Here is a 17,609-nt window from a genome sequence, read left to right on the forward strand (position 1 = left end):
GTTAGGATGGGGGTTCTATCTCCCATAGGTCCTGGTTAATCAGTAATTTACGAGATTTGCATTGCAGGACTGTCGTAGGCTTAACTTTGGACATGACATGAATCTGAAATTTCTGAATTTATGGTAAATTAGCTTTATTTTGTCTTTCTATTTCTCTAGTTAATCTGTCTTTTAATTTCATGGTATCATATTATGTTAGATCATTCCGTCCTACATCATTACGCTTTTAGCCCTATGCCGTCATGTCACCCCTACATAGTGTGCAACTGTATAACGGATGACAGCAACTACTATGTTACTTTAGCAGATTCTAAAATGTGTTTCCTGTAAAGGAAAGTTAGCACTGACTTTTAACTACTATATTACTTTAGTAGCTTCTAAAATGTCCCGTGAAGGAAAGTTGGCACTGATTTTTAACATGCAATATATCTTACATGCTACTAAATCGTATCGTTATGATTTATCTACAAAAGGGCATCATTTAGATTTTCGAACTGCTCTATACATCATTCATTGTTCTTATGTTGTAACCACTCTCTCATATTCCATGCCAAATTTGAAATTCTGTTACTGGTTGTAGGGGTTCTTTCATCTCATGCATTCTTCATGTTAATGCAGGAATTAATAGGTCATGGAACTCGAGAGTTGAATCTCGAAGGGAAAGTTGTTGTTCCCGGATTTATTGACTCTCATGTGCACATGATTTTTGGAGGTTTGCAGGTTGTATGATTATGCCATCCTTTGTGTTAATGTTTCTCCAAATATACTTGTTTTTATTATATTGGTTGATTATGGTTTTTAAGCTGCATTATACATTTGCATTAGTTACATTATGCTTGTTGGGTATGAAATCTTAAATAGTGGGACGGGTGCCATATATTGGGTGAATTTTGGGCTGATGTTGGGGGGCATTCGAGTGGTCCCCCAAATGGTGACACTACTCATTCGAATTTAATTTCAATTTTTGTCTTTTTTTTTTTTTTGTTGGGATAATGATGTCAGATGCTTAGGGATATGCTTTAGTGGGATGAGCGCCATTGATGTATGAATTTGTGGTCAATTTGGGGCATTCGTGTGGTTTCCCAAATTGGCGATACTATTGATTCGAATTTAATTTAATTTTTCCTTGGTAGGAATGATGTCAAATGCATAAGGATATGCATTAGTGGGATGAAAGACATAGCTTGTATGAATTTCGAGCCAATTTGGGGTCAATCTAAGCCTATCGAGTTAATAAAATCATCAGACAGGCCGGGACAACATTCTTACCAAGGAGTGGACCGTTACACCATCATAAAGATGTACAAAACCACAAAAGAAAACATATTTCGAATACTCTCAATATTCCAGATTTTTCTGACATATTTTTGTTGAATTTATTTATTTATTATTATTATTAATTATTTTTAATTTTATTTTTACCGTTACGGGGGTATAAAAATCGTTATGCATATCGGTAACGGTAGGGACTGTTACTCCCACCATTATCATTACGGCATACCTTATGTACAATAGATTAGGGACAAGAGAGGGTGAGAAAGATTTCTTCAAACTTGCAAAAGTGAGAGAGGAAGGCTAGGGACGTAGATTGGGTTAGATGTATTAATATCGATAACTAGCGGGTTCTGGTAAAAGACTAAATCAATGGAAGCTCGAGAAGCTATTTTTAGAATTCGTTAAATTTCAAGCACTCTAAGAGCATAGAAATAGTAGGAACCATAAACTCAAATGACATAAGATATCATAGATACTTTCGTAGTATTAGGATATGTAAAGTGAAAAAGCTTTGAGAAAGATGAAAACAAGAAAGGCCCTTGGACCAGATGGTATACTAATAGAGGTTTTGAAGTGTATGGGAGATACTTGGTTATTTTGCTTAGCAAAGTTATTCAACAAGATTGTAAGATAGAAGAAAATGCCTTATGAATGGATGAAAGTACCGTTGTATCTATTTAGAAGAAAAAAGGAGACATACAAAGCTGCACTTACTATTGTGTGATTCAACTTATGAGCCATAGTATGAAACTTTAAGAGAGTGATTGAGTAAATACCAAGGCATGAGACTAATATATTAGAAAATTAGTTTGGTTTCATGCCCAGGAGGTCTGCCACTGAAGCTATTTTCCTAAGCCAATTGATGGAGAAATATAGGGAGAGGAGGAAGGATCTCCACATGGTCTTTATTGACTTGGAGAAAGCATACGATAGGGTACCCAGAGAATTAATGTGGTGGATGCTGGGAAAGAGAGGATTTTCAAGAGGATATATTGAAATGATTAAGGATATTTCTGAGGGAGTGGCAACAAATGTGACGATCACTAGTCGAGAGACAAGTTAGTTCCCAATTACTGTTGGCTTGCACCAGGGATTGCCATTGAGCCTGCACCTTTTTGATTGGTTATGTACGAGTTGATGGGGCATTTGCAGGAAGATCCCATGGTGTATGTTGTTTGTAGATGACAAGCTTTTGATTGAAAATACGAGGGAGGATGTTAACACAAAGCTAGACTTATGGAAGGGCCCTTTAGAATCTAAAGTATTTAAAATTAGTTGGGAGCAGTGACCCTAGTTTGATAAGGAGACTGATTGATTCTTAAGTCTCTTCCTTCATTTGGTAACTACTAATAGAGGAGATTTTGGTTCTATGCTCCTCTCTCCATTCTATTCCTCCTTGGAAAGTAAACTGAAGGGACCTTCAGGAAGCTTCTTGCAGTGGTTAGGGGAATTCCCATATCCTTACCCACTTCATTGAAAATGTGGTAATCGCCTCTAACTTAAGGGGCAATCATCCTTTCTATGTAATAATGATCAATATGGTGCCAACCAAGAACTATGTATTGCAACGAGGGTCTATGGCTTGCAATTTTAGTAACAATACGAGTGAAAATGAGAAATTGGTTAAGATTACTGACCAAGAAGTTTCCAAAGACTACTTTTGATACCTTGGGTCAATAATTCATGAGAGTGGAGAGATTGAGAAGGATCTTTCCATAGAATTTAAGTTGGGTGGAAGAAGTGGAGATGTGCCTCTGTAGTTTTTGTGATTGTTGTGTACCACTCAAACTGATAGGAAAAAATTATACGATGGCTATACGACCAGCCATGCTTTATGGGACATGATGTTGGGTAGTTAAGGAACAACGTGTTCATAGGATGAATATCAAAATGAGGATGTTGAGATGGATGGGTGGTAAGATGAGGAAAGATAGAATTAGAAATGAATACATTTGAGGGAACTTAGTAGTAGTATCAATAGGTAATAAGATGAGGGAACTTAGTAGTAGTAGACTTGGATGGCGTGGTCATGTGCAGTGGAGACTAATAACTGCCCCAGTTAGGAGATGGTATGAGTTGGAGCTCTAAAAGAGCAAGGGAAAGGCCCTAAAGGATGTTGATGGAGGCAGTAAGAAAAGATTTGATGAGTATGGTCTAACTGAAAGTGTGGCCCTTGATAGAGTGGAATGGTGAAGCAGGATTCATGTAGTGCCCCAATTAATTCTAGAAGTAGATGATGATGATGATGCACACACGTTGTATGCCTTGACCTAGCTAATTGTTGAATCATTTTTCCAGTGTTATTTATGGCCTAGGCGATTTCTCTTAGTTTGTGGGAATGGACTGGGAATGCGTGCATATTGCGGAAGGCAGTGACTAACTCCATGATGTTTCCTTCTTTGCCAATGCCACTTGTTATGTGTTCTTGACATGCAATATGTCATCTTCTCTCTTTGCAAAAATTTATGCAATGATTTACTTTCTTAATCTACATATAAGAATCCGCTTGCCTGGTTAATTTCCACTATATTTTTGGTAAATTTTGGTCTAGCTTGTATTTATATGTTTCTGTCTTATTGCTGTATGTGTTCACTTTTTCTTTAGATATAATGTGTTGATTGGGTGTGAATTGGGCACATAAATCAGATGGTACGAGTAGTACTTCGAGATGTGAAAAGCCAAGATGAGTTTGTGAGAAAGGTCAAAGAAGCTGTAAGAGGTAAACTTTGCCTCAAACTTGTTTATAATTAGTGTCTTAAATAGGGAGCAGCTCAACAAATTCATCTCAGTGTAGCATAAGTTCGGCCAGAAGTAAAACAAAAGTATGTTGTTTTGAAGAATGGTTGGGTTGATCTTGGTGTTGGCTAGGTATCTCTTTCAAATAGGAATTTTTCCCTTAAGCTAGTCCTTTTGCAATAAAATTCTATTATCTTCTCAAAAAAAAAAAAAGAAAAAAAAAGAAAAAGGAAAAAGAAAAAAGAAAATAAAAGAAAATAAAAGGAGGAAATAAAAAATTGGGTCAATCCATTGTTCCTTCAAGAAGGAAATATGCTGGAGCACTTGTTTCAATTGTTTCTGTTTTGCCCTAATTAGTTTTTTTTTTTTTTTTTTTTTTTGTTTTTGGCCCGAAATAGTTATGTATAATAGTTTTGAGTGGGAACCTAATGTAATTATGATCACGGATGATTGTACCTCATCACCATCATCATTATCATCATAAACATCATTGTTATAGCCTCCTCTAGCTATAGAGGTTTGGTTTACGCATCCTGTTTTGCCAATTATAACATTTGAAACATGAATTTTTTGTGATTGCTTGCAAAAGTTCAATGATCGGCTGCATACATGACATCAGCCCTTCTCTACCCTAGGTAGGGATTGGTTGGTGCATTGCTACCAGGGGAGTTGAAGAGAATTAGAAACATCATTATAAATTGAGGGCAGGTTATAGATATATCCACGCAAGTAAAAAAAAATTTCCATATATGCATGTACACGTGTGTGAGCGCATGCGGTGCATGCTTGGGTGGGCATTCATGTGTTTGTGTGCGCGCATGTGCGTGCGCTGGCATGTGTTTTCCTCTGTGTGTGTGTTTGCTTGTGCTGTTGCCTAAGCGTGTGCGTGTGTGAAGATTGGCTCCATCACGAGGATCTCCTGGTGCAAAAGTCAGCCCAATCCACTCATCAGGTGGGCCACAAGCTATTGATTCCATTATAGAAGACCATCAAACCACCAGTCGGCCACAGGCTGTCAATTGTAGCCATCCATAATATACATGCAGATATATAAATATATATATATATATATATATATATATATATATATATATATATATATATATATATATATATGTGTGTGTGTGTGTGTGTGTGTGTGTGTGTGTGTGTGAATGTATGTGTATACATATATGCATACAAATGTATGTATGTATGTATACATATACATGTGAATGTGTACAATTGGTAAATAAGTGCGATTCTTATCTACGTCATACATCTCATGCAGAGTCCCAAATCTCCTTGGCAGAGTCCCAAGGCTGAGGGTTTCATACCATTTCACAACCAGGCCACAGGATATGTCGTCTTGAATCCATTAATTATATTTAGTAGCATCTTCAGATTATTTGCAATTAAGTACTTAGGAGTATACATTAGGTAGCTAAGAACAATGTTTTAAATATTGATGATTTGGCCGATATGTCCCACGATATATCTTGTATCCCACCCTTGTGATACAAAACGCACAAGTAGTACCGATATATCCCACATGTTCGATCCGATGAGCATTTTCAATTTCCTATCTCTCTCTCTCTTTATTTTATTTTATTTTATTTTATTTTTGTTGTTGTTGTTGTTGTTGTTGAAATTATGTTGAATCAGTGTCAAATGGTTACAAATCCATTGGTTCTTCATGTTTTGCATGAAAAATCATGGAGTTGTAGCTTTGGTTTCAATATCCATTGGCTCTTCATGTTCTCCATGATTTTTTTTTTGAAAATTTCCTTCAATCAGCTGTCAATTGAAACTAATTTTGAAGTATTTAGGAGTATTTGATGAAACGATCATTACATACACTCTAATTTCGAAATTTGAGTGTAGGTGGTCTGATTCGGGGAAAATTTGAAGTTGCCTTAATTTCTCCCAAATTACTTGTAATGTTGCACTCCAAACATGAAATCAAGCATGTATGAGGGCTAATATGCTGATTTGTTAAGTTCTTGTCAATTTTCGAAAAATAAAAATCATTTTAAAATTAAAAATTAATAAAAAATATTAAAAAAGATATAATTTTGAAATTTCCCTTCAACTAGCTGTCAATTGAGATTAATTTCGAAGTATTTAGGAGTGTTTGATGAAATGATCATCACATACACTCTAAATGTTATGCATTCAATTTGAATATAGTTGCATTAATTCAGTCAGACAGAGCATAGCTTAGGATCCTATACAAAGGCATCCTATTATATGCACTTCTTTTTGGAGATGTTATGATTTAAAAGTGTGTATTAAGGTCTTTTTTAACAATCCTTGAAGTTTCATTGTAAAATTTAGCCATTTTTCTCAATGTTTCCCCATATTTCCAAAGTGCGATAAATTACCTGATACAAATGATATTACCATCCGATACCCGATACTGTTGGAACATAAATTAAAAGGAAATGAAGAAAAATAGAAAGTAAAGAATTTGGGGTTTTGTTGCGCGGCGCGCAATGAAGACTAGAAGAGTGGACTGTGTTACGTAGGGCGCAATATGTACTTGTGACTCATGAAAGAAAGATTGATGGAGTCATTGTGCCCCGCGCAATGACAATCAGTAGCCCGCGCAGTGAGGCTCTGTTGTGCTGAAATAGGGTTTTGCACGTGTGGTTGCCTTTAAATACCCCTTCTCCTTCTTTATTTGATTTATTCAAACTGTTTAGAGGTCCGGAAGAACCAGCAAAGAATCCCAGAATTTTCCTAGGTATTGCGTGGGAAGAACACCAAGGAGGTGATGATTATTGCGCCAGGCGCAATGGAAGAACCATACTCCATCGCGCGCGTGTGCAATAAGGCTCATGCTCTAAAGATCGAGTCAAAGTTGCTTTTGAACAACGATCTCTTAACAATTTATTCAAGAAGATGATCAATCTAAGGATCCTTGAGTTAAAGAGAAAAAAAAAAAGACTCCTAAAGATCCACACAATGACTCTGTTATTAATTAGATCGCATTTCAAGCCAAAACGTTGCCGAAAGTCATATATGAATATATTCTATTTCATTATAATTGTATATTTTACCTAGGAATCAAGAGAAATATGAGGATGTAAACAAACTTTAAATCAATAAAATACCTCATCATGATTGTTCTTCTATTTTTCTTTGTCAATATTGAACAATATTCCCCAATTGCAATACATTCGTTTCTTGTCGAAACAAATTGCTGACTCCACTGGGGACTTATTAACTTATTCAATATCGACTTAAAAATTATCTGGAGAACTTTTATCATCAAACGATGCCATCATGACGCCAAAATGGCAACTCTCAACGGGAACATCCTCCCCTTCATCCCCAAGATCAAATATACAATTGTTAAAGTTCTCGATATTGATATATAACTAAACTATTTTTCCCAGGAACTTGAAACTTTTGAAGCTTTGATTGTAATGGCTTTTGCTTCTGACCAGACAATCTTCTACTTCACACCCATGGGCTTCATTATCGACTACGCCTGTAATAAGCAGATATCATCTTGATCCTTAAATCAGGAAATCCGATCGACCTTGACTAAAGCTGCAGCTGGAGTGATATTTGTGTCACCCGTGCACCAGGATGATAAGGATGAGTGGACTATGGTATCGCCATGAAGATCAAGGGCTCGATCTTGCGCTATTGCTAGCCCAGTCCCGTTACAGATGATTAGAGGGCCGATCACGCGTAATGCTACGAAGTGAAATCCTGCACTTGCCCCACCTTCATTATATCCAGGACAATCCGCCAGCTCCTTCACTCTGCAAGATTTCCTGACTCTTTCTGCCACAGCTACTCGATGAACTAGAACAGAAAACGGAAAGTCTCCCATAGAGAATGAATCATTATCTCCAAAGTTCGCTGCTCTCTCGTCATCACAAACGGTGTCTTCATGAATCATCACGACTAAATCATCAGGATCCTGTGAAAGTATCAAGGGATCTAATGGGAGTTCTTTTTCACCGAACTCTTCTGCAACCCCCACTTCGATAACAACACAATCAAGAAGTATAGAAATTGCTGACAGTATGGCAGATGCGAGCCAAAATCCATTACCGTCTACGGACGAATGTTTTGCTGAAATGGCTCGTGCACAGATGGCTTTATTGGAGGAATGCAGAAGTCTTTGAGAAGCACTAACCACCTTAGCGCACAATGTAGCACATGTCATAACTCCTCTCGTGATGGCCACATGAAACGGCCAGGAACAACAACCGGAAGGATGACAGCTGCCAAGATCACATGGGTCAACTCCAGCCGCAAGAGCAATTACACAATAAGAAATACGGCAGGTGATAACAGAGGTCGTTAGAACTGAAAGTGATCGAGAGCACCCGGGAAGGTTTAGGTTCAGAACGCCATATCCCCGTGAAGTTGAGGACATACCATTTCCTACAAATTTCAAATATCCAGATTTTCAGAAATTTAAAGGAGACGGATCCCCAGAAGAAGACCTCATGCATTTTATCACAACAATGGGCAATTTTTCCACGGTCCCACAGTATTGTTTATGACTGTTTGGGTCCTCTCTGATCGGAAAGGCATTCCGATGGTATTCCAGTTTGGCGGCAGAATCCATACGTACATGGGATCAAATACAAGACACTTTGTAACGTCTCGGAAAAATCCGTAGCTAGTGCTAAACTAGACTACCTGTGAAATTAGCACTAATCACTTTAAATATGATCTGCAAGACCCAAAACGTGCAGAATCATTACCGCTACATTACCGTAAAACTTAGGATCAATCTTTAATCCCAGTTGCTCTCGGGAGTACACTGAAACTCCGTATCGAACCTGGACCGTGCGTCGAAAGTCTGATTACGACGAAACCATACGGTTATGACCGCCTTGTTGGACTTGACTACCACGTCAGAAATCAAGTCCTAATAGTATCCAGAAACGCACAACTTGAGTTCGGAGCAAAGTGTGTGAGAAACGCGAATACCTTTAGAAAGAGAACTGAAACTTAAGTGAATTGAGTCGTCTCACTTGCGGGCCAAATCTAAGGATTTAGACCGTCAGAATCTGACCCAATTACACCCTCGGATCAAGGGAAATTTCCAACCCATGTCAGTGCACTTGTGACCCTGATCGAGTACCGGTGATCGTTGAATTGAAACTGGTCCGCCGCGGTCGATCTGTAAATCCGATCGGACCGAAAACTTAGCCTGACCTAGACCAATATCAGGGAGCTTAAGTCCGACCGCATGCAGAAAAGGGGCCTCCAGAAGTGCTCCGTTGAGCCGAAACAGATGGGTTTTGGCTATAATATAAGTATACCATGGCCCTGGGGCCATTGAGCTCACGTTTGAGCCTATATAAGGGCCTTAAACCCTCTCTCTCCCTTCACATACGAATTTGCAAACCCTAGGGAGAGAAGAGAGAAAAGAGAAGGAAAGAGAGAGAAAGAGAGAGAGAGAGTGTGGGAGATTGTTCTCGGGACTCAATCTCGCCGTTCCACGTGCTTAGTTACCACTACCATATCGCTATTCTGGCGATTCTGATTCCGTTTTTGGGTAAGAAATCCTAACCCTAATCTGTTTTAGGGATTCAGATAGGGTATGTGATGAAATAGCTAACCTATTTCATACTATAGGTTGCCGTTGTGCCGTAGACGAAGGCGGAGTGTTCAAACTGAATCCGTTACGAGTTTACCGGTGAAAGGTGCGGACTATAAACGTATAGGTTATGGTTTTTAAGGCTTTCAATGTCGGTTAATGATTTATAATAGACTAGGTTGCCGTTTCGCATGTTAGATATGCTGCTTTCCTCGCTTTATGATTATATATGAACTATGTTGAATATAGGCTATTCCATGTGTAGGTTGAAATGACGGGATATATCGGGAATTTGGTTTTGTGCTTGCCATGATTATTCACTGTGAACATATGATTGTTGAATTCGTGACAACTCCTTATGAAAGGATGTGCCCTAATATAGCTTATAACTGAGTTGTACTGTGTAGGTTGAAGTGTGTAGTCTAAGTGTTTGTGGAAATGATTGAATGAGTATGGAATTTGAATCCCTGCTTGCCATGATTATCCGTCGTGGATATATGCGTGTTGTATTTATGACAACTCCTTAGTGAAAGGATTTGCCCTAATACATGTTGTGAGCAACATACGTCATGTATGTTGATGTGTGTAGTCTAAGTGTTTGTGAAAATGTCTGGATGAGTAAATATTTAGTAAAGTGTATGTTATATAGGTGTTGAGGTGAGATTCTCAACTACCTTAGCTATGTGTATATATCCCTTCATGTAACTTAGATTAAATTTGTGTGATTTAGCATGAAATGCATTTGTGCGTATGTTTACCTTGTATTTTGTGAAATGTTCAATTAGTTACGTTACTTGAATTAATTGTTTAACTTTGATATGCCTATCACATGTGTTATCCTGTTATATTTACATGCGTTTGGGACTACTACGTAGTCCAGGCTATTGGTAACGGTTCTCGAACGAGTGGCTGAGTTAGCTTCGCCACAACAGATGTGTTCGAGGAATTCGAGTCGTACGGAGTTTGTCGATAGTGGTTAGGCCACACGGAGTGCTTACGCACTTCATGTCGATCATCTTGATGTACGCTCGTACTAGTCGAGCTCGTCAAGTAACCCAATTGACCCGATGTATGTTCATCATGTATGGACGCTATTGCTTGAACCTAAGGTACTAAACTCACCAGTGGAAACCCCGTTAACCTTGGTACCTCGATCCGTTAAGACTCATGAGTTGGACATGATGGTATGGGACACCGTGGTCTAGCTGTCGGCCTACGCTGGGGCAACGAGCCTCCCCGTAATAACCAGTGAGCAACACCGCCTCGTGAGCCAAATACGGTGGTATGGGACACTGTATTCGAGCTATCGGCCTACACTGATCAGGTGACGAACCCTTTGTAGTGACCTTGAGCATACTCTGAGACTGCGTTCAGGCGACGAGCCTTTCCGTAACAGCTAGAGTATAAACTAGGCCTACATTGATTAGGTGATGAGCCCTTTGTAGCGACCTAGAACCGCAACATCGTATGAGACTAGCTAGGACTGACGACCCTAGAATAGATCATTGTTTGGGAAATGATACAAGGGAGGTACCTTAGCTTCCCAAAACTGCTGTATGAATAAATCTAATTAAGTATTGGCTAACATGAGCATGCACCGCATTGCATGTGCTTTGGCGAGGAAGAACACTTTCGGGTGGTTGCCATGCGCGCCGTAAGATGAAGACGCCGATGGAGTGCAGGCGAGGGCATGCATTATTATCGCATGCATTATTATCGCATATCATTCTTGTATTAACAAGAATATCTAGGACATGTTTGCTGTACTGTTTTATCATTACTGCTTGATTAAATTGATAACATGTTAACCTTTGCTTTATAGTTCCATTGAGTTGATCACTCACTCCCACGTTCTGGGACGGTGTTTTAAACACCAACCAGACTATGTCTTAGCTGCAGGTGATGACGATGCCTACGAGGCGGAGCCAGACTTCGAGGATGACGGGGAGGTGTTCTCCTACATGCAGTTATCGGGCGGGTTCATGTGAGCCGTGTCCTGATCACTGGGGCTACAGGGACACTGACTAGATGCCCTTGCACTGTTGTTCTGTATTTTGGGACACACTTGTATATTCATTTTGATCACTTTGGGAGTATACATGTATATGGTTAACCTGGTGACATTTTCACTCTGGAGATCTATAACAACTTATATGTTATATTTATTAATCACAGTCTTCCGCTTGCGTAAATTTATTCATCTCTGGAGTGTGATATGCTGTTTTGGCTTAATCCCATTCATCTTTAATGCACTAACACGGACAACATTAAATCATCATTGTCTATGTTGCATAAGTGATGCGTTGGAACTCGGGAGTTGAGTATATGTTCGACCCCCGATTTTCAGGGTCTTACACACTTTCATAGCAAATTTCTTCTCGTTTGATCGAGATGTTAGCATCACAGAATTGGCTTCCGTACGACAAAGAGAGAACGAGTCGGTGGAGAGGTTTACCGAACGATGGAAGACTCTAGGGGCATCATGCAAACAACTGCCTGAAGAAAAAGAACAAGTGAAAATGTGTCTGAATTCAATGGAAACAGGAATTGCGTTCGGGTTGACAAGCACGGGCATACGAACTTTTCGTGACCTCGCCACGAAACCTCACGCGCTTGAAATAATGACTAAAAGAATGCCCGTGTTTCAGAACGAAACAGGATGAAGAGGATTGAACAGATTAATAGCAAATGTTGTCGACCGAGAGAAGAAAAGTTGAATAAACGACAAACGACCTTGACCGTACGATTCTCATGATGGATACGCATTCGAGAAAGAAGACGTCATTCCCATGACGAACCAATTACTTACTGCCGGGACAATTGAATTGCCCCAGTCCATGCATCCTGAAGAAGCAGAAAAGACGAAAGAAAATAATTACTGTCATTATCATCTCTTGCTAGGACATCCGACAGAAAACTGCTTTATGTTGAAAAATATATTGCAGAGGATGATAAACAGAGGTGAAATCATAATAGGAAAAGAGAAAGGAAGAAACAGAAAAGAAATTGTGAATGCGTTATCTATTCGAGATACTGCGCACGAAGAGACAGAATACGAAAAGAGCAAACATGGACAGCATTTGCTGCCTGAATGCCGCGAAGGGAAGAAGAGAGAAAGTTGCAATATGATTACCATCAAATCTTCTGAGGAATCGACCAAAATACCGCTAGCAGATACATGCAAAGCGGCAGTAGTCACGTTACGTTTAGGGAAGAAAGTAACAAGCCCATTTCAAATACAAAGGCTTGAAGTAATGTGAAGTGAGACGCCCGAAATATCACCTGGTGATGAAAAAGAAGGGAAGAATAAAGTTGAAAAAGTAACCTATGATGTTGTGAGTCATCTGAAATGTATCCCTGCTCGTTTAAGTATATACGACGCGTTACGTCTATCAAAAGACTTCAGGCAAACGTTGATCCAAGCTCTGTCAGATAACAACATCAGAGAAGTGCTACTTATTGAAATGGAAAATGCGGAGTTAGCATGACCGGATATGCCCAGAACGACAGAAGTAAATGACTGTATATCCGTTATTACCTTTTTTGATAGTGATCTGATCTGCGACAAAGAACATAACAGACCGCTGATGATTATTGGCCATATTCGTGACAAGCAAATCAAGCGAATAATGCTAGATAATGGTCCCGCAGTAAATTTATTACCCCTGAAGGTATTAAACAAGTAATGATATTGCTGCTCTCATTTATGTCCTAGCGGGATGATGATACAACGCTTCAATCAAAACGGACGTGCGTTGGGAAAAATCACGTTGACACTGGACATAGGTGAATTGGCTACGAATGTCATATGTCATGTTGTAAATGCAGTGACGACATATAACCTCCTCTTGAGAAGGCCCCTGATGCATTAATATGATATCATACCATCTACTCTGCATTGATGCTTCAAATATTGTCGAAATGGAATTCAGTATAAAGTGATGGCCAATGCGAAACCGTACACGAAAGTAGAATCTTTCTTCGCAGATGTAAGCTACTACAGTGAGTTCACATTAGAGAATAGTAAAGAAGGAAGTGAAGAAAATACGAAATCGAGAGACAACACGGAATCAACAATTGAAAACAGAGTTGCAAAAATGGAATTGTCTGAGAAGATAGATAAGAAGAAGAAATTTTATTTCGTTCAAAAACATCTAAGGCAGCTCGGCCAACCCCCACTAACATTAGTGTCACTGGCACAGATGGAGATTACAATGCCAACACCCCATGCCGAAAGAAGGAAGCCGTTTTCCGTCATGCCAAAACGGTTTTATGTCAAGCCCAATTCAAAGAATCCTGAGCCAATAGAATTCTATGCTCCATCAGAGAAGAGAATAGAAGAAGAAATTAATGACAATGTGACTCGCGACAAATTAACATCAGAAGATTTGAAGAGATATAGTCTAATCAACTGGAAAATTATGCAGAATATGGGTTTCGATTGCGAAGAATCAACGGGGTTAAACAACGGCATGGGTATGCAGATCTCAATTGGTGTAAATGAAAAGAAACAAGACAAATTTCATGGATTGGGAACATCTTCATACGTGCAAGTAAATTTGATTAATACAAACCCGACAATCAGTCAAGAGACAGATTCTGAAATGATTAAGTGTCATGAAGTATCTCCAAAATAGATAGAAGACGGAGGACAACTGATGGTCGACACTATGTGAGAGATAAAGTTGGGAACAGAAGAAGAACCACGACATACATATATAAACGCCAGTTTGTCTGAATAGGAAGCCGATCGATATATCAAGTTGTTGAAAGAAAACAGAGTTGTATTTGCTTGGACATATGCGGAGATGCCAGGTTTGCAACCATCAGCAGCGCTGAACCAGCTTAATATTTATAAAGATAAGAACCCAATCAAACAAGCGCAAAGGCGATTTCATCCAGATCTAATACCTCTAATAGAAGAAGAGGTGAACAAACTAATCAAAGTCAGTTTCATAAGAGAGGTCAAATATCCTAAATGGATATCCAGTATTGTCCCAGTAAAAAAGAAAAGTGGACAAATCACAGTATGTGTCGATTTTAGAGATTTAAATGAAGCATGCCCAAAAGATGACTTTCTGTTGCCTATAACAGAGTTGCTAATCGATAGCACAACAAAGTATGCGATCATGTCCTTTGTGGATGGATACGCTAGATATAATCAGATACGCATGGCACCTGAAGATGAGGAAGCAAAAACATTCAAAACTTCTCTAGGAATCTACTGTTATAAGGTCATGCCATTCGGTCTTAAGAACGTCGGCGGGTGATGCAAAATATCTTTCAAGACATGATGCATAGACACGTAGAATGTTATGTCGATGATTTGGTAGTCAGGTCAAACAATCATGAAGAACATTGTGAACATCTGTCTTCAGTTTTTCGTCAGCTCAGAAAGAAACAATTAAAAATGAATTTGACAAAATGTGCTTTTGGTATGTCGTCTGGTAAATTTCTTAGATTTATCGTCTGACATCGGGGAATTGAAATTGATCCATGAAAGATTAAGACTATACAAGAAATGCCGCCTCCAAGAAATTTGAAAGAACTTGAAAGTTTGTAAGGAAAGTCGGCATATGTACAACGCTTCATCTCTAATCTGGTTGGTAAATGTCAGCCATTTTCTCATCTCATGAAGGAACATAATTTGAATGGGATCAATCATGCCAAAGCGCATTCAACTCTATCAAAGAGTTATTAAAGCAACCCCCAGTACTAGCAACCCCTATAAACGATAAACCCTAGCTTCTATACATCTCTGCATTCGAAAAGTCCTTGGGAGCTCTATTAGCCCAAGCAAATGAACAAGGGAGAGAAATCGCTCTCTATTATCTGAGCCGAACTTTGATAGGTGCAGAGTGTAATTACTCTCCTATTGAGAAGATAATGTTTGGCCTTAGTGTTTGCAGTACAGAAGTTACAACACTATGTCTTTCCCATGACATAATCCTGATCTTACGAGCCGACCCAATAAAGTTCTTAATGACGAGACCAATGTTGTCTGGAAGGTTAGCTAAATGGATGTTCCTCTCGGAGTATACGATATCTTATGAACCGGCAAAAGCAGTGAAAGGACAAGCAGTGGTGGATTTTTTAGCAGCTTATCCCGTTTTAGATGGTGAAGTGATCTCTGATGAACTTCCAGATGAGCAAGTACTGTTGATTGAATCGCCTAATTCATGGCAAATGTACTTCGACGTCGCTTCCCGGATTTTAGGAGTAGGTGCTGGAATAATATTTCTTAGCCCTCAAGGTGATCTGTTATTATATTCCTTCACATTGGGTGCCACATGTACCAATAATGAAGCTGAGTATAATTGTAACAGCCCAACCAACACAGTATGATATCGTCCGCTCTGGGCACAGCCTGCACGGTTTTGTTCTCGGGGTCGCCCCCAAAAGGCCTTATACTATGAAGGTTCTAACTTCACATATAACCATCACAACTTCGGATAGTGCTTCCGATGTGGGACAAGTTCAACCTCCCACTGCGTACACAGTAGCTTGCCAGCACAGTAGCCTGCCAACCACTGGTAGCTCGCCCAAGCCCTTAGGCCCCGCCCACATGTGCCCGCCCACGTGCAACAATGACGGGGCGTCACAATATCCCCCACCGAGGGCAGAGCCGTCTTCGGTTCTGATACCATTTGTAACAGCCCGACCAACACAGTATGATATTGTCCGCTCTGGGCACAGCCCGCACGGTTTTGTTCTCGGGGTTGCCCCCAAAAGGCCTCATACTATGGTGGTTCTAACTCCACATATAACCATCACAACTTTGGACAGCGCTTCCGATGTGGGACAAGTTCAACCTCCCACTGCGTACACAGTAGCCTGCCAGCACAGTAGCCTGCCAACCACTGGTAGCTCGCCTAGGCCCTTAGGCCCCGCCCACATCAGCGTCCGCCCACGTGTGCCCGCCCACATGTGTAACAGTGACGGGGCGTCACAATAATGCTCTCATCATAGGAATGGAAATAGCACAAGAGATGAAAATAAGTCTTATAAATATTTGAGGACTCTAAACTGGTGATAAATCAGTTACCAACAAAGTTTGAAATAAGAAAACAAGAACTGTTACCCTATTGTCGTCAAGCATAACAGTTGTTGGAATGGTTTTATAATGTTGAAATCAGGCATATACCGTGATGTGAGAATGCAAAGGCAGATGCTTTAGCCAGTTTAGCTGCAGCTTTATCCCGCCCCGACCGGAGCCCTCTCCAAGTAACGATTGAAGAGCGAAGATTTTTGCTGTCATCAGAACTTTTAAATGAGAATCTTGAAGCAATACCGGTGTCCTGCTTAGAGATTATTGTAGATGATTGGCGTCAGCCTTTTATCGATTATCTCAAATACAACATTCTTCCAGAAGATCTGTCGCAGAAGTTACAGATCAAATAAAGATAAAAAAGGTTTGTTATACACGATGAAATATTATATAGGAAGTCTTATAATGAAATGTTGTTATGATGTCTGGATACAGAAGAAGCAAGCCGTATACTACAAGAAGGCCATTCTGATGCAAGACATGAAAGTTAAATATGATATGCAAGATTTTAGGCTTTAGATCATACTAATTTAGAAACAATCACAAAAATTCCACATCCCACATAAGATCAAGCATTCAACAAGGGGAATCTACGAGGGTCCAAGCCTATACATGTTAGGGCTGGATCAATTAAAAATTATAGACCAAAAAATGCTCGAAGGAGAGTAGATTCATCCACTCTTGCAAAGGATTATTACGCAATCCAAGGGATTCACCATGTTTCAATTCGGGAAAGCCTAGGGTTTGCAAAAGTGGAATAGAACTTGGAATTTAGGATTATCTAGGGTTAGGGTTAGAGATTTAAGGTGAGAGAGAGGGGAGGATTAAAGGAAAGAGAAGAACCTGAAAATAGTCCACGCGTGTGGATAACAATCTGGCCCAGGCGCACATGTGTGGGGCCCACGAATCCGGGATTAGCCACCTAGGGTGTAGTCAGCCAGGGATGGGCCACCCACACACCAAATTCCAAGCCGATCGGGTGTTCGGTCTATGCAC

At 39.7% G+C, this 17,609-nt stretch overlaps 1 protein-coding gene across 1 annotated transcript in view; it reads left to right on the forward strand.

Annotated features, from left to right (window-relative positions):
• The window catches only part of LOC131227858 (protein LONG AFTER FAR-RED 3), a 139,014-nt gene that overhangs the window by 27,012 nt on the left and 94,393 nt on the right, over positions 1–17,609 (forward strand). The window contains exons 3-4 of the mRNA XM_058223686.1: positions 619–720; positions 3,922–3,994. Of these exons, the coding sequence (XP_058079669.1) occupies positions 619–720; positions 3,922–3,994 (175 nt within the window). The remainder of the gene's footprint in view (positions 1–618; positions 721–3,921; positions 3,995–17,609) is intronic.

The sequence above is a fragment of the Magnolia sinica genome, chromosome 15, assembly GCF_029962835.1.
Source record: "Magnolia sinica isolate HGM2019 chromosome 15, MsV1, whole genome shotgun sequence".
In the NCBI taxonomy this organism is placed as follows: Eukaryota; Viridiplantae; Streptophyta; class Magnoliopsida; order Magnoliales; family Magnoliaceae; genus Magnolia; species Magnolia sinica.